This window comes from Mauremys reevesii, linkage group 2 (genome assembly GCF_016161935.1).
Source record: "Mauremys reevesii isolate NIE-2019 linkage group 2, ASM1616193v1, whole genome shotgun sequence".
Lineage (NCBI taxonomy): Eukaryota > Metazoa > Chordata > Testudines > Geoemydidae > Mauremys > Mauremys reevesii.
Genome location: NC_052624.1, coordinates 235,884,095 through 235,902,593, shown reverse-complemented (window position 1 = coordinate 235,902,593; position 18,499 = coordinate 235,884,095). Strand labels below are relative to the sequence as shown.

The 18,499-nt window shown below is 38.5% G+C and overlaps 1 protein-coding gene across 2 annotated transcripts in view; it reads right to left on the bottom strand.

Annotated features, from left to right (window-relative positions):
* Positions 1–834: 834 nt before the first annotated feature.
* The window catches only part of ZC2HC1A (zinc finger C2HC-type containing 1A), a 65,398-nt gene continuing 47,733 nt past the window's right edge, over positions 835–18,499 (bottom strand). The window contains exons 8-10 of one of the 2 annotated variants that reach the window (XM_039526657.1): positions 12,993–13,112; positions 7,843–7,953; positions 835–6,740 (exon numbers count right to left, since the gene is read on the bottom strand). In XM_039526657.1, the coding sequence (XP_039382591.1) occupies positions 6,554–6,740; positions 7,843–7,953; positions 12,993–13,112 (418 nt within the window). In that variant the 3' untranslated portion in view covers positions 835–6,553. The remainder of the gene's footprint in view (positions 6,741–7,842; positions 7,954–12,992; positions 13,113–18,499) is intronic. The other variant, XM_039526658.1, reaches the window with a different exon arrangement.

Here is an 18,499-nt window from a genome sequence, read left to right as displayed (position 1 = left end):
CCACACCCCTTTATACAGGAATGATAGAGTACAGAAGAGGAAGTATCTGCTTTTCTCTGCAGTAAAAATGGACCTGAGGAGGGTGTGTTGGGGCCAGAAAAAATGCCAATTGGAGCAGCTTTGAAATTAGGGCAGTGTGGGGGGAATGAAGATGAAAAGAGGAACTCTGTCTCAATTCAACTGAACTGGACAAAAAAATCCTATGAATTACAGCTTCTGTTCACATCACAAACACAAGAAAAATATAGATATTTACATTTACAAAACAGACATCACACTGATGGCTATGTATTAAAATAACTCCTTTACATTGTCAGAAAAAAAGGCAAACAGAAGACTAAAAGCTCTATATAAACTGATCATACTCGATAGTAGGTATATAAATATGAAGATACCCCTTCTCAGTTAGAACTTTACATCTTCAAAGAGTTGTACAAACACTAATTAAAATTCAGGATAAAATTTTCAAAAGTCCTTAGTGATTTAGGAGAGTAAGTAACATTTTCAAAATGGAGTGAGACACCTGGGAGCCTCATTCTCATTACAATTCATGTACATGCTTTTGAAAATTTTACTTGCAGTGTTTCAGCTCTCTCTCAGCTCACAAGAGAAGACAGTAGCTGGCCCAAATGTTAGGAGCAGGCATTACACATGGACCAAGTGTAAGTGTATTTCCTGTGCACCTTGGGAATTCAAAAATGTATATGATTCAAACACAGTACGAAATGAAACAATGCTAGGCTACTTTTTGAGACAACTTACACTTGACAATACAGAAACATACAAGAGAATGTTTTATCCAGCAGATCTGCTTTATTGTTAACAAGTGGCAAGATTGTATAGGGTAAGCTCTTTACAAATTAAATTTGCAAATTAAAATGGAATTGACACTTGAGAATTCAAACTTCACATAGCAAATAAGTGATCAAGAAACTCAAGCTACTTGATAGAAATCGGACTCTTTATAGTGACAAATATGAGAGTATTCAATACATTAAAGTGCCAGGCATAAACAATGACAGATCCAGTAATGACACCTCTAATAATATCAGATACAATAATGAACCATTTATATAAAACAGGTGAAACATTGGCATAAAAATAAATAAATGGGTGCGTTGGCTTATGAAGATGCATATAAAAGACACACACAGGGCCAGTGCTTAAAGGAGGACAAGCACACACAAATTCCAGTGGACGCCAGAGCAGCTGTTGAGTGCTCAGCATTGGATCAGGCGCAAATCCTACACTATTTCTGCCAAAAGTCCACACCAGAAATGGTGCACAGACTGCTGTTATTCTATAACTATATTTGCATTAGTGGTTTTGAACTGAATGAAACTTCAAAATACATCTGACTAAGTCTCAAGGGCTATTATTTACATGGGGAAAAATACTTTTCAATTAGTATATATCAAATGAAGAATGTTCATATTTGTAAGGGGGAAATTTGTAAAGTTTTTCAATTGCTTGCGACATATTTAATGGCTCTATTTAGTGCCCATGAATATGTTTGCACTTTAATATGTGTAAACAGTAAAAAAAAAAAAAAAACCTAACTTTTTCATCTGGAAATATGTACCAGCCAACTCTCATATTGTACATCTAGGAAGAAAGTCTCAAGGAGCTGAGTGAGTGCTAACTTACTAAACAATGCTAATAATTCCTACCAAATATTATTTTTAAGACATGGATAAAGTGAGGCCACAATTTAACCTTACTAGTGGGTTAAAAAGAAACTAACACACCACAGGTGAATCTGGTTTTGAATCAACTGTGCTTATCAAAATGCAATAGAACTCTCTACTCCATTATGTTTTGAATTTAAAAAAGATACATACCCACAGATTAATAATAAATGAGCCTTGAAAAATTCTACTCACTCACTCACCCCAGGCAAGTAATTCTTTTTTGGGCAAGCAAGTAAAATTAACTCAATTTCATTAACCATCATTTCATGTACATTTATTTTCAGTGTTTGACGCAGTTGCAAGCACAAAACCTTGTTCCCATTTAAGTTTCACTGCTTAGCAAAAACAATACAATTAAGTAGTAAAATAGCCCCTTTTCTAGCAACACAATTTTTCCAGTAACGATTTCAGAAAGCTTCTACCAGGAGTGTTTTATTCTTCATACAATACAGAATCAATGTGATTGATAACTAACATTTCTAGGGGATTTTTATAGCATTCAGACAATATTATTTGATTTCATGTTCAGTAGACTAGTCATGCGGGATGCCAGCACGCAGCATTAAAGCTACTGCAGAGAGATACTGTTCTGCTATTTCCATCAGGAAAAAATGGTTTTTACCTATTCCTCCCTGGCCACCACTGCACCATCACAACACTGAGCCACTTCCTCTCAGTAACAGACACCCTCCATGATGTTCTAACATTGGGGCTGTTGCTGAAATGCACTTTGCAGTCAGCACTCTGTTTCCCTCACTCGCTGTAGCATATGCAATGAATGACTGATTATTAGATGCACTGTAGGAGCAGATTCAGTGCCAGAGCACCATGGAGAGCTCCTAACATCAAGCTCTGTCTCATTACTGGGCAACAAACCTTAAAGATTGAGATTTTCAAATCTACCAAGGGAAATGTAATGGGGAATTCAAATCCCTTTGAAAAGCTCCGCCTAAAAGTTCAATTTTTAATGAAAAATGTGAGCTAGACTGAGGGAGAAATAGACAGGCAGAGGGGAAGGCAAGACACTAAGTCTGGTGTTTGCTTTCTGGGGCACAGAAATGCTTTTCATGGCCCTAGTTCTAGGTGCTGGTGGTCTAAATCCTAAAAAGAGGCAGCACTCAACACCTTCAGGACAGGGAAGAGGCACGGCAGCCAAGATGGCATGCAGGGCCAAACCCACGTAAAAAAACACAGAAATTGGGCTTGTTTTTGGCTTAATTGGCTTGTGAGTTGCTTGTTGGCGAGTTTTTGGTTTATAGCTTGTTGCATGTTGGGCTTGTAGCTTGCTGCTTCTTTTTCTTGATTGGCTCCCGGCAAGCAGGAGTAAAGGAGGGCAAGCAGGGGCAAGGGGGTGAGAGAGTCAGAGGTGCACAGCGGGCTCACCCCAGTCGCAGACTGCACGCTGGGAGGGAGGATCTAGTCACATAGAATGTTGGGGTTCTTAGGGACTGGCTTGTTTTGAAATGGGATTAGCTTGATTTCTGGCTTATTGTGAAAATCGGGTGTTTATTTACCATGTGAAAGTTGGCAACTGTGGAACCTACCATTAACCTTCACCTCAGAGCTGGCTCTTCATGCAAGAACCCTCCACTAATTCCCTCCTACAGAATAAGAGAACCTTTTTTAAAATGTACAGTTAGTGCATGTTGTTATTCAGAAGTTTTGGGGTTCATAATCCTTCTCTAGTTTTCTTCCCATTTTAATTAAAAATGATTAGCTTATCTTTATTAATTTAATTTTGGATAATAACTTTTGAAGAGTTCACACAGAACATATGCTTATACATATTCTTGGAGAGATGTACACTGAGCTTTCAAGATCTTCACTAATCTTCCTTCAATCACCATGCTTATTTTTTGCTTTTTATATGATACTTAATTATATTCCTTATGTGTTTCATCTGCACTGAGTATTATGAAAACCATTCCGTTTTTGTTTGCTAACAAACATTTGGATGGAAAGGCAGCAGTCAGTGCTGCTATAGTATGCAATGCAGTCCTCTGTAGATAGCACTGGATACATGAAAAATCTATAACATTAGATAATAAAAACATTTTGATAAACAAACCTTAACATACTGAATATAGCCTCAGTATGCAGTAACAAACTGGATAATCAAATTTTTTGTTAGTGTTTTCATGTCTTTATTATAGAAGATTCAAACGTGCACATTATTAAATGTTACATTTTGTCAATAATCTAGGTTTAAATTTACTGAGTTGTAATGCTGAATTAAACTTTAGACTAATACACACAAAATTTCAATTAAAAGAAAATAAATGGTGCATAACTCTAGGATAATTTTCTAAAACCTGACTTTGAAGCACTGCATTACACAACAGCTCAGAGAGCAATGAATATAAATCCATGTATTGTATGTATTGAATTGTGAAAGCTGGCATTTATGGTTTCAAAGGACAGGCTTTCATAATTTTGTAGAGAATTCCTTCACTCCTCTCACTATTCACAATAAAATCCTTGTAAGTTTGAAACTAATCTGTTTCCTTACAATATAAAGGGAAAGTTTAGTACACGCACATTGCTGTTATTACAGGTTTGCTCATGATGAGTGCTGGGCTGCTACCATTTATTTTTTTAAAAACTGATAACATTTAATTTGCCAACATATATAAGAACAGAAACTAAATCGGATATTGGGCCTATAAATCTTCAGCATCCCTTGGCTGAGCCCATATTTGGCTCATTCTTACATTCCTTTGGCACTTCACACCAGAGCAGAAGGCCCACAGAAGGACAATGGACACCCTAATGTAATTCTGGAGCAGATTTTCCCTGGGGGTTTATGTCCACAAGGGATGCAGAACTGTAATTCCCATGTGTATATATGAAACTGCCAAAAGGACATTCTATTCACTTTGATTTCTAGCATCCAAATTCAGTTAAAGTCCATCAAGTCTACCTATTATATAACATCACATTTAATAGTTATTCACTCTTATACACTAAACATGGGCAGCTCAGTGGCCATATTGGAGAATTAGAAAAGATGTCAATACACCTGGTAAAGGGACAATTCCTAGAAGCATTTAATTTCTCAGAAAGATTACAAAACAATTCTGTACCACTGAACTTGGTCATCCTAAAATAGCAATAATATTTTAGGGCCCACAAAATGACAGCATCAAGTCCCTAAAGATATCCATAAAAATCAGAAAAGGGTAACCACAAAATGGATATCAAATACATTTTGTTTGTAATTGGCCCCATTATCTGTATTCTCCAAAAATATGAATATTACTTTTGGATTACATTAATTGAAAATATTGCAATGTCATACCATATGTGGCAAAAAGCTTCAATATACCACCTTAACAAAAATCATACACGTACTATACTAGTGGCAGCAATGAATTAAAAATAACAATTTTGGACAAATCAGCTGTTAATTTGGGAAAGGCACAATCAGATTCTTTCAGATTGTTTTTCCCTGGGAAACCAAAATAGTTTAAAACACTTCAAAGCAACGTCACATAACAGAAACATTTAAATTCAGATACAGACTAAGAAACTCAGCTTTTGCCTGGTTATTTAAACTGCCCCCTCTTGGTATCATATTACAAAAGTTAAACAGCTAAGGTGCCTGATCCTGCTTTCCTGGAAGTCAACGTGAGTTTTGCTATTGACTTCAATGGCTGCAATACACAGCCCAGGAGAACGCAGAAATTGCAGACAGAATAATTAAATATTCATACAATCCCATGAAGCATAATTGCTCCATAAAACATATGGCTGTGCCTTTGCACATGGATAAGACTAAAGGAAGTGATGACTTCTATCAAAACTTACAGTACCAGTTTCATATAACTATATGGACCTCTATCATATTAGATACATTATAAGGACTGTTTAAAAAATGGATGTACAAATTATATTTTCATCATCTATGATAATAATCCATTAAAGCCATCCACTGGAAAATCTCAATACATATCCAAGAATTTTTTTTTTTTAATTTTGGAGTAAATTATTTTGTCTTTCCTTCTAGAGAAAGAGGAGGGAAGTGAAGGGAGCAGGAACTTGCAGACATCTCTGGAAGGAGAGATGGGAGCTGTTGGATAAGATGCATGTGGACAGTTGTGGAAAGGAAAGCATGTCATTATGAAAAACGTAGCTTAAAAAAAAAACGCCTGGTTCCATACTGCTGGCTGTAAATATGTAATAACCTTCATTGGTTCTTATTCAATTCCTATTATTCTTTACATAGGTGAACACTACTTTCACACAGCACTTCAGTACATTTGCTTTAGCAAATTTTTTAGAAGCAGTGCCAGAAAATAACCATGGAAGCTCATTAGAATAGTATGGTTTAATCTCTTTAACCAAAAACAATCTTTTAGTATTTTAATTAGAAAGTTATAGGAGCTGCTCATGCAGTTTTCATATTTCCTTAAAAGACAGTTTCTTAGTTAGTGTCCCATAAGTATATCTGATTCCTCTTCAGAAGCATTTTTTAGCCCAAATGTTTCATAACTAGAATATTTTACATACTAGGGTTCTACAAAAAGATCCATTTCTATTTGCTAAGTTGCCAAACACATCACTACTTAGTTTAAAATACTTTCCAACAGAGATTAAAGTCTCCTTGAATGGCACAGTTTTAGGTACCTGTTATTTTTATATACAGTATATATATTTATATATAAATAACTATGTAACCAAAAGGATTGCACTCAGTAAATTACTACAACATGGTGTTTCAGGATGTTTGCAGCATGAAATCTAACAGGAAGGAGTGCTCCAGCATTCCATGCTGAAATATGCAACTGAAGCTCTGGGTTTCTTTCTTTTTTTCTTTTTGTTTTGTTTTTGTTTGCTTGTTTTGTTTGCCTTCATGAATGCATTCACACAACCATTCTTCGAATTCCACATTCACAGCAGAACTTTGCCCATTCCACAGGGTACCTGGTTCCACATTCATGGCAAAATTTTGATAACTGTACAGGTGAATTTTCATTGCTGCTTTTTGTACTTCCTCCATTGACTGAGGATGAGTAGTCTCCACTATCATACCCAATTTTACCATCAGACCTGAAAATTCAGATAACAAATGTTCATAATATAATTTAATCCAGTGCAATTCGGTATAAATATCCATTCTAATCTTTTGCAAAGAATTACTATTTAAGAACTGACAAATATATACTTTAAAGCAGGGATCGGCAACCTTTGGCCTGCGGCCTGCCACCCTGGCGGGCCGAGCCAGTTTGTTTACCTGACGCGTCCGCAGGTTCGGCCAATCACGGTTCCCACTGGCCACGGTTCGCTGTGCCAGGCCAATGGGGGCAGCAGAAAGTGGCAGCCAGCACATCCCTCAGCCCTCGCCGCTTCCCGCCACCCCCATTAGCCTGGAGCAGCAAACCGCGGCCAGTGGGAGCCATGATTGGCAGAACCTGTGGTTGCGTCAGGTAAACAAACTGGCCCGGCCCGCCAGGGTACTTACTTTGGCGGGCCACAGGCCAAAGGTTGCCAATCCCTGCTTTAAAGTTTGTGCCATGAAAGGGATAATCAGCCTACCTACTTGAAATATCATATTGTACGCCCTTTCCAAAGTGCTCCCTACTTTGAAACGAAAAGAGAGATGCTAAAGGAAATTAACACCAGAATCCTAGAAGTAGGAAGAAACATTAAAGTCACAAGTTAGTCTAACTAGAAATTCTATCACTGACATATCAAAGGTTTTGTTGTAAAGTAACCCTAAATATATCTTTAACAAATGAAAGTATATAGTCAAAGAAATATTAGCACTATATGGCACTGAGAACCTCGGAAAATCACACCCACCATATCACCCTCAGATCATGTGGAGTTAGAACTATAAATTCCCTATTTTCTCTTCTTCAGTTAGCAGCAATTGACTCAACTGTAGGTTGAAGGAGCCAGTCTCATAACCTTTTCACAAGTGTACTGAAACGTCTAATGCTCAGCCTTACACACTTGGATGGGTGAAATTTTACTTTTACACTAAGCTACAGCACTAAATATGCCAAATCTACAGTCAAAGCACTAAAATTGTTAAATCTACCAAAGAATATTGAATTAGGAGGTTCCCAATACTGTCTGTGTACCACCCTTCCCATCATTTCCCTAAAATGTTTCTATTTACTTAGAAGATTACAAAGTTAAAAACTACCTGCTTGAGTAACTTTCTGAATTATAGACTTTCCTTTTGTTTGCTAGAGCACCTGTGCCCGCGTTTTTTGCCATACTTGGAGGGGTTGATATTCGAGTTTTCACAGTGGGTCTGGAAGAGAGTAGATAGTCAGTGAATTAAATAAACAGTTTTAACAAACCACCTGGGCACAACATTGCCAATACTTTGTAAAAACAGTAGAACCTCATTAACCCCACCAATGACAGAGTGAAGAGCCGTAGCATGATTAGCAAGGTCTGAGGACCACAGAGTGCCCAGAACCTGGACCAGTGATGGTAACACTGCAACCCTTTTGGCTAATGGTGGAGAAGCATTTCACTCCTACTCCCAACCTTTCATTCTGCATCACACTAGAATAGAGCAAATGCACTCTCTATTGATTGCTCATGGTACAGAACATTTCCACCTCTTTGCAGCCAGGCTAAAAGTGACTTTATGGCTCTGTTAGGACTGCTAGAAGAGTGAAAAGCAACTGACTGGTGGCCTTAAAGAAGTGGAAGAATCTTAAGGCAGATGGATGCCTTGCTCCCTTTCACAGTCAATTCTTAGGTGAGCCACAGCCACTGCCTTCTTTTTCCCATAATACTGAACCCAGCCATGGCAGCCATTGGAGGTGGCTGTTACTCCCCTGCTTATGAAGGATGGTGATGCCCTCATGGTCCAGCCTCTTCCTCCTAAGCATGGGGATGGGGGAATAACTTTTATCCAACAAGGTAGCAGCACTCATCTTTTATGGCTTGTCAAATCCTTAGTTCAATACTGCAGCAATACAGAGGCAGAAGCTCTCTCAAGAATCCTCACACAGAAGAAGGGAAGTTGGGTGGTGATACCCAGCTAAAGGATTGCTCTGTCCCATTCAAATCTGCAGACAGTTGCTCACTTTGAAGAAATGGAGAAACATCAGAGCACTGACAAGCTGCGCTAACCCTGAGCAGGGATAGTAAGGATGTTATCCCTGAGTAGCATTGCCACCATCAAGAGGAACGGGGAGGAGGAAGCACCCTTCACTACCAGTGATTAAAGATAAGTTCTGTTGTCTTATTCAAAAAATGTACCACACACTGGATAGTGTGTTGAAGAATGTATTTATTTCTTTAAAAAATTTACCTTCATCAGTAATAGCCAAAGGTAGATTAAGACAGGATTCTTGACCCCTGCGATTTGGACCCAGTGGCCTGAACACTGCTGTGAAAAACCCAAAGTGAGGGGAGTGGTCTAATAATTAAGCACACAAGTATGCCACCCACTTACGCCAGCGAGTAATTTGGCCCATAGCCCCAGCTCACAGATTGACTTTGTGACATCAAGCTGGTCACAAACTTTCTCCTTTATTTCTCCTGTCTGTAGGATGGGCTGCTTTCCTACCTACTTACCAACAGCATTGTAAGGATTACTTTATAAAAGCATTGTGGAATCAAAAAGCCACAATATAAGTGCAAATTACTCTAAAAAAGTTAGTTCAAAGTACATTATTAAGGTTGCAAAATCAAGCATTCAACATTTTGGAAATGCCAGAATTGTTTGCCTGGGCAACCTTAATTAAGTCTCCCTGTGCATGTGCATTATTATACAGTCTTTAATTACATTATCACATACTGTTTTTTCCCACAGGGTCCCTGCCTCATTCAGTGCATGAGTGAGGAACTTATGAGCAACTATTTATTATTCAGTGTGTGCCCACAGGCCTCATTTATTGCCCACTATTCAAATCCTGCTCGGAAAACAGAATTACGTATTTCTTCATGGGCTTGTCTACTGTGCTCATCATTATAGTATGAGTGCTTCATAAACACTAAAGAATATATTTCCACAACACACCTCTGAGATGACAAGGAATTATTATCCCCATTTTCCAGATAAGGAACTTGATTCACAGAGACATTAAGGTAAACAATATCCCCTAATTTTAGGTGCCCAATTTGAGACACCTAGGACCTGATTGTTCAAAGCACAGTTCTCGTGGACTTCAGTTGCAGCAGTGAGTGCTCAGCACTTTTTAAAATCAAGACTCAGGTTGTGAAGTCAGGGACCTAGAAAACGATGAACACACAATTAGCGATCACCTGCAAAAAGTCTGGCTTAAGTGACTTGCCGAGCATCACACAGGAACTCTGTGGCAAAAGCAAAGATACAATCCAGTTCTCCAGGGCAACATTTAACTGTCTCGATAAGACCCTCCTTTCTCATCCTGCTATCCCCTGCCTCATTCACTACACACTTTCTACTCCGGATGCCTTAGAAAAGCAGAGGTGCTGCTGTCACCAGAAATCTACTGTAGCCTGGGTCTAGTGGTTCCTCCCTCTTAGCTGAGGGGGCAGGGCCTTTAGTTCTGGGCAGGCCTATACCCACTTGCCCTAGTACTACAAATAATATGCATCTTCCACTTCCTCAGTAAGCTATAGCCACAGCCTCCTTTAACATGCAACCCTGATTCATCCCCAGAGCAGGTCCTTCTGTGAACTGAATGAGGTCAGGGTCCTGCGGAAAAAATATTATTCAATCATATAATTAAAGACTGCATACTAATGAATATGCACAAGGGGGGCAAATTAAAATTACAAAGGCAACCTTAATTCTGGCATTTCTTAACTTTTGAGTGCCTGACTTTGCAACCTCAATAACGTCTTTTAATGTATTTTTTGTGCAGTTTCCTAGGCTTTTAAAACAGCAAACTGGAAAATGAAATTTCATCAGGCGGCATCATACTGACACCCACATTGTTCATCAACAGGGTTAGAATCTGTAGATCCACTGCTCTAATGGGCACAGACTATACTGCCCATTCCCCCCAAGTCTGTCATCTTCTGTCCTATACCAGCCAACCTTTCATAGTCCTGTTTCTACCTCCCCCTCAGCTCCTTGTCTCAGACCTGTTTTCTTTGCTCACCCATTCCCACTCTCCATTCAGGCTTATCCCTGTTTCAGTCTCCTTGCACAGCCAGTCCTAGATCCATCCCCTCCTTGCCTAGTCAGTCTCAGTTCTCCTTTTCTGGCTCCTCATCCTGTCTGTATCTTTCTTAACTGGCTCCCAGTCCCCAGCTGTCTCCCTCAATGGCTCCCAGTGTCCTTGTTCAGTATTCCCCTACCTTCCAAGCTCCAAGTCTCCTTACTCAATCTCAACCAGTTCCCTACACACAGCTCCCAGCCTCAACCTCTCTTCCAACCAGTTCTAATCTCCCGTCCATCCCACAGCTCCCAATCCAAGTGGAGTCAGTTGGTCAGTGAGGATGGAATCTTTGGAAATTTTTGCTCTTATGCAATTCTGCACTGAGCATGTGCAAACTGTGATTTTTTTCCTAAACCTTCTAACTTGGTCAAATTTGGGCACATTTTTAATAGGGATGTCCAAAAGCACATCACTATCACAAAGACCACCCCCTGCCAAATTTCCAGTCCTTGTTCCAAAGCATGGAGACAGTGGAGTTTTTCTACGAAAAGGTTGCCAAAACAATTTTTAAAGGTCTAAATGTGATTTTCTCTAACCTCATTCTCTGAAATAGCTGAACAGTTTTGGCTGAAGTTAAACAAAAAAAGTGCAGCCTGAGGCAGACAACTCTAATGGAACATTTCATCCCAAATGGTTAAACTTTGGCAAAATTATAAGTAACTGAAAACAGGGGGCTTATAATGGGAACTGTTGGGCAACCTTGATTATAGCCAGTGCACTAGGAGTTTAAAAATTATGGAGCCCACTTTTGCTACTACAAGTTCTTCAAATTACATGATCTGCTTGGGTAGCTGAGTGGACATAATCACAACAGCGACATTTCTACATATGGTTGGAATATTCATAGTAGGACAATAAAAACTCTTATAGTGGCAGTGTTTGTCTAGATGCCAAGCTCTCAAAAGAAGCTCTCCGGTAAGAACAGTCGATCATTATCCTATGACTACAAAGGTAAATGTGTAGGTCAAAAATTAGTGTCAGTGGTAGGACTCCTGGGACTGCCAAAAAGTCCATACCTTCCACGCCAGTAGTTCTCTTCCAGGTCACATCCTCTTTGTTGATACAAGGCATGTTCATTCAAGCATGTTCACTGTCAAATTACTAGCACCTGATTTTTCAAACTTCCATGCTTAATATCAGGCATCTAAATAAATTTTTTAAAAGCGTCCTGGTTTCCAGAGGTGCTGAACACTCTACCAGCTCCAGCTGAAGCCAACAGAAGATGCAGATGCTGTGCATCTCAGGAAAAAAGGCCACTGTGTTTTCCTATTGGTACCTAACTTTAGACACTCAAGTCTGAATATTTTAGCCTAAATAGTCTTCTGGAAATGTTTTAGTTTACATTTTAAAAAAAATTAAAACAGCATCTGAGAACAATTAATGTAGGAAAATTGTTTTTATTATTTGAAAGCATCCCCTTAATAAGTCATATTCATTTCTTGTGTATTTTCCCAACGTGTCACCATTTGTAACTAACTCTTCATTAAAATTTATCTTAAAATATTACAGATAAAGTGTTTGCCATTTAAAAATCAGCATTTGCCCAGTTACCTCAAAGTGATATCTAGGACACTGCATCTATTTTCTATTCAAAAGATATATGAAATATAGAATATTTCTCTACCATGTTGAAGCAATGGTATATGTGTCAGCTTTTAATAGCTATTGAAAGCTAAATGCAACCAATAAGCTATCTTGTTGTAATGACTTATCTATGTGATATGCCTATGACTGTGGGTTTTTTTTATTGTTCTCTATGTTTAAATGCTTGCAATATAACTGCTTTGTATTAGCACTGTAAACATGAAATAAGAGTAAATATAATAAACTGGAGTCAACGAAGGAAGAAATGACGGTGGAAAAGGTCTTCAAGTACAAACATTATATTGTTTTCTGTCCTACCATAAAACACTGTTTCCAATACGAAAGTTATACTTATATAGAATAATGTGTCAAGTTACATATTAATTTCCTCCTTCCCACAAGACACTGGTTTTGGTTTATCAAGACATTCACAGTGACACGAAAAAGGGGGCAGCAAGTTTGTTACAATGTCATTAGGTAACAACTTCATTAGGAAGCTTTGCATATTTCAAAAGTCACAAGATGCTTTTAATATTCCAACCCTTTTTGGGGAACATATCTGAAAAATAGATAAATCACACAGATTTGCAATACTTACTTGTTAATGGGCAACAACTCATTTGGTCTTTTGACGGTACTGTCTGTTTTTGTTTCACTGTCATACAACCTTTGCACATCTCTTCCAGTTCGCAGTGGTGGGCCTAACTTGTCCGTCTTACTATTAAAATATATAAAGGAGTTGGCTAGTTTTCTATTTATATTATTGCAAGTATTTCAAACAAGTCACAATTAAACATTTATCTTCCTCATCAGAACTCCATTAACTTTTTGAAATTGAATTATTCTTATCTGGGACAGTCAGACCTCAAACTTTTAGTGAACACATTAACTTCAGGAAGTCATTTACAAGCCTGGTCTTCCAAAAAGCACTTCCTTCACAAGTATCAGAGAGTTTACTGGGACTAGTGTCTCCAACAGTCATGCAGATTATTAAAATTAGGTTATCTCAAATGATGTTATTTAATGATTGACAATCTCACAATAAACTGGGTAGACTGTAACATTATAAAGTAAAATTCATCATGGCAATGAAGCAGACCAGAGAGTTCATAGGCAGAACTCATACAAACTTAACTGAGGGCTTGTCTACCCAAACATTTAGTTTGTGGCAAACTGGAGGATGAATCTATCCCATATTCACCTGCTGCTCACTAACTATCTATGTGTACCCTGCTGCCATACACAAACAGTTCCTTAGTGTGCTTTGATCTACACTGCTTTGAAACAGGAATAGATCAAAGCACTCCAAGGAACTGTTAGTGCACAACAGTTAGTATGCAGCTGGCTACTGCGGGGTAGATTCACACTCCAGCTTGCTGCGAACCAAACATTTGTGTAGACAAACCCTTGGATAAGATGGTGGGAAGGGATGAGGAAAATGCTATCTTCTTCCAGTCAAAGGTTACCTGTAAAGGCCTGTTCTCCCTCTTCCTTTCCAGAAGTTCCTGAGCATGACACTAAAACAATGTAATATGCCTTCTATTCTCCTCCTCCTCACAGTGTCATGCAAACCTGGAGCCCATCATCCCAAGAGGAATAAGGTCTCCTGCCTTCCCATCCAAAGTGTTAGAGATTCAAATAGAGGAGAACTAGCCCTGAGAAAACAGGCATTACATATCTCCTAAACTTCAGCTATAGAAGTAAAAGACTGGGGAAAAATAAAAACTGAAAATAACCTCTTAGTAAAGAAGTTGCTACATTCTCTGTCTATAATAAGCCCTGCCCTCAAAATGATGTCACTGGAAAGCCTGAGAAGGCAAAAGCACTTAATTTCCAAAATCCCATGGGGGAAAGGGAAGGAGAACTTTATTTTTGTTATATGCCAAAAAAAACAGACTCAGCAAACGCCATAAGATTTTTAAAAATAAAAGTTCATGGCCATTGAAATGTAATTTTAGTATTGGCTTCATAGCCTCTTAATTCATCAACATACCCTCAGCTTTGCTCTGGCTTTTAATAACCCATGAAAATTAGTTATTTACCTTGCATACCTCTCTAACATGAATATTATCCTTCAATCATTTCTACAGTATCTTCATCTTAAAGATGCTGAATTCATGCAGTTTGCAAGATACTACAGAAGTGCAGTAAGGCTTTTCACAGCTCTTGAAACTCACATTACCTTAACAGAGTGTCAGTAGAAACGGCTATACAATAAATAACACGATCAACAATACTAAATACAGTTGCCATGGCAATATAGCTGACCTTAAAAATCCAAACTGATTGAGCCTTTTAATTTCTTGGTGGGAACCTGAGGTCAGTACAGTCAGAAAGATGATGTTTGGAGGTGTGGAACTGATCAGGAAGTGTATGCATTTAAGCCAGCAGCTCTCAAACTTTTTTTTACTGGTGACCCCTTTCACACAGCAAGCCTCTGAGTGCGACCCCCCCTTATAAATTAAAAACACTTTTTAATATATTTAATACCATTATAACTGCTGGAGGCAAAGCAGGGTTTGGAGTGGAGGTTGACAGCTCGTGACCCCCCATGTAATGACCTCATGACCCCCTGATGGGTCACGACCCCCAGTTTGAGAACCCTTGGTTTAAGCAGTCTTCAACAGAGAATTAAAGCTGTGTAAGAATTGTGTATAAATGTATTTTAAAAACAAACTAAAATAGCTGGCAGAAACAAAGGGATTTTAAAAAGACTGTGGCAGAACTGCTTGTGAAGGCATTTCTGGGACTGGATAGGTCTTCAGAATGAGCACACAGTAAACTTTAGCCACAACAAACAGCATTATTGTCAACGTAAGGCATAACCTCCAAAAGGCCTGCCTTTTACCATTATAAAATGGAAATGCGAAACAGAGCTAATCAGATATTTTTGATAACATTTTTTTTGTCAGCAAATGCCAATTTGCCAAAAGTGAAACCCTTTGCCGGAAAGGATCAATTTGAAGAATTTCCCAATCTGAAAAATATTTGGAAAAAATTTCCAAGTTGTTGAAATGTCCTGTTTGGACATTTTCTAAATGAAAAAGTATAATTTCTTAGGTAGAAACAAATTTTGGTTTCAAAATATAAGTGAATGTATAGTAAAAAAAAAAATGTAAAAACAATAAAAAAGAAACAAGATTTAAATCAACATTAAATGTTTCAAAATTATCTAAATGAGATGTTTCTACTGACCGTATCAGAAATTGCGGGGGGCGGGAGAGGGTTGGTTCATGACTATTACTGAGATTTTAACCTTTTGTACTGATTTGGGATGTGAAAAATATTTGAAGTTTCAAAAATTCTCATGGGATGGGAAAATTGTTTCCCACCCAGCTCTAATTTTATGTACATAATAAACTTTAATCCTATCACCATTTCATTTTCCAACCCCAGTTCACAAATCCAGTAAAAGTTTATTGTGCAGTAGAATAAGCTGATCACTGTCTGACCACCCACACGTCTGGTATCATGTCTTGTCATGCAAGACTTAGCATTTTTGAGCCCTGAGGTGGAATAAAACTCTGGAACCAATGGAATTTGCTCTACTGGAGATCTGAGTATTCCAAGCATCTTACCAGGAATCTTCTCTTCCCCTAAAATGAAGAAATTGACATAATACACCACTATTTAGAGTTCCTTCCCAGTGTGCACTGGAACTAACTCGTGGCCTCATTAGCCTGATTCACTATCCAAATATGAACCTGTCTACTGCTTAGTTAGGGTTAACTGGATCAGCGGGCAGCGATCGATCCAGCGGGGATCGATTTATCACATCTAGTCTAGACATGATAAATCGATCTCCGAGCGCTCTCCCATCGACCCCTGTACTCCAGGAGTAGTGGGGAGGGATAGCTCAGTGGTTTGAGCATTGGCCTGCTAAACCCAGGGTTGTGAGTTCAATCCTTGAGGGGGCCACTTAGGGATCTGGGGCAAAAATCAGTACTTGGTCCTGCTAGGGAAGGCAGGGGGCTGGACTCAATGACCTTTCAAGGTCCCTTCCAGTTCTAGGAGATAGGTATAATAATAATTGGAGATATAGTGCCACGAGAGGCACAGTCGACAGAGAAGTGGCAGCAGTCGACTCACCACAGTGAAGACACCATGGTAAGTCGATTAAGTATGGCGACTTCAGCTTTGTTATTCACGTAGCTGAAGTTGCGTAACTTAGATCGATCCTCTTCCACCCCCAGTGTAGACCAGGCCTTAGTCATCTCTTTTCTAAGCTGAAATCCCAGTCTTTTCTAATCTTCCTTGTATGAAAGCTGTTCCATACACCAGATCATTTTCATTGTCCTTCTCTGTGCCTTTTCCAATTCTAATATATCTTTTTTTGGGTTGGAGTGACCACAACTGCACACAAAATATTCAAGGTGTGGGTGTACCATGAAAATATAGTGACATTATAATATTTTCTGTTTTATCGTTTCTCTCTTTCCCCATGGTTCCTCACATTCTGTTAGCTTTTTTGACTGCTGCTGCACATTGAGTGGATGTTTTCAGAGAAACTCTCTCTTTCTAAATTTAGACCCCATCATTTTGTATATATAGTTGGGAACACATTTTCCAATGTACATTACTTTGCATTTATCAACAATGAATTTCATCTCCCATTTTATGGACCAGTCATCTGATTTTGTGAGATCCCTTTGGACTTAACTATCTTGAGCACTTTTGTGTTGTTTGCAAATTTTGCCATTTCATTGTTCACCCCTTTGTCCATGTAATTTATTAATATGTCAAACAGCACAGGTCCAACTACAGATCCTTAGGGGACCACACTATTTACTGTCTCCACTGTGAAAACTGACCATTTATTTATGCTCTTTGTTTCCTACCTTTTAACCAAATACTGATCCACGAGGGGACCTTTTCTCTTATCCCTTTAGTTTGCTTAAGAGCTCTTGTTGAGGGACCTTGTCAAAGGCTTTAAATTGGCATTTCCCTTTAGAAAAACCATGTTGACTCTTCCCCAACACATCATGTTCATCTTTTCATCTGTTAATTTTGTTCTTTACTGTGGTTTCAACCAATTTGACAGCTATGAAGTTAGGTTTACTGGTCTGTAATTGACAGGATTGCCTCTGGAGCCTTTTTAATAATTTGCACTACATTAGCTACCCTCCAGTCATCTGGTACAGAAACTGATTTAAGTGGTAGGTTACATACCACAGTTAGTAGTTCTGCAGTTTCATATCTGAGTTCTTCAGAACTCTTGGTTGAATACCATCTGGTCCTGGTGACTTACTGCCGTGTAATTTATTAATGTGTTCCAAAACCTCCTCTACTCACATCTCAATCTGGGACAGTTCCTCCTCCTAAAAAAAAAATGGGTTGGGTGTGGGGGTCTCCCCTATATCCTCAGCCATGAAGACTGATGCAAAGAATTTATCTGGCTTCTCTGCAATGGGTCTGTCTTCCCTGAGTGCTCCTTTAGCACCTCAGTTGTCCAGTAGCCTCACTGACAGTTTGGCAGGCTTCCTGCTTCTGATATATTTAAAAGTAATTGCCGTTAGTTTTCTTGTTTTTAGCTAGTTGCCCTTCAAATTCTTTCTTGGCTTTCCTTATTATATTTTTACACTTGACTTGCCAGAGTTTATGCTTCCTATTATCCTCAGAGGATCTGATTTCCAATATTTAAAGGATGCCTTTTTGCTTCTAACCTCTTTTTACTCTGCAGTATAGAATTACAACATAAAATGGAGCTACAGAATTTTCTTATTGCACAATTATTTAAAAGCAACAGTGCATTTTAGAAATCGCCTTTAAAACAGTTGTGGTTAATGGCCTTATCTGAACAGCAATTCTTTTTAACCATCGTCTCATGCAGCAGTGAAGGAGTGCCACCTAGAGGGCAAGAGTAAAGCTGTATCCTTATGCGTTTTACTTTTAACTGCCAGTAGATTCTTCTAGTTTTAGCTATCTATGCACAGATATCTTATCTGTGCTTCCTTCCCTCCACCACACAAAATACCTACTCTAATTCTAGTAGTGAGAGGCATATTGTCTGGACTACAAATAATATATTGCATTTCTGTATCTTTCATCTGAGAACCTCAAAGCACTTTATAATTGTGAATAAATTAAGCCTCACACCATCTTTGT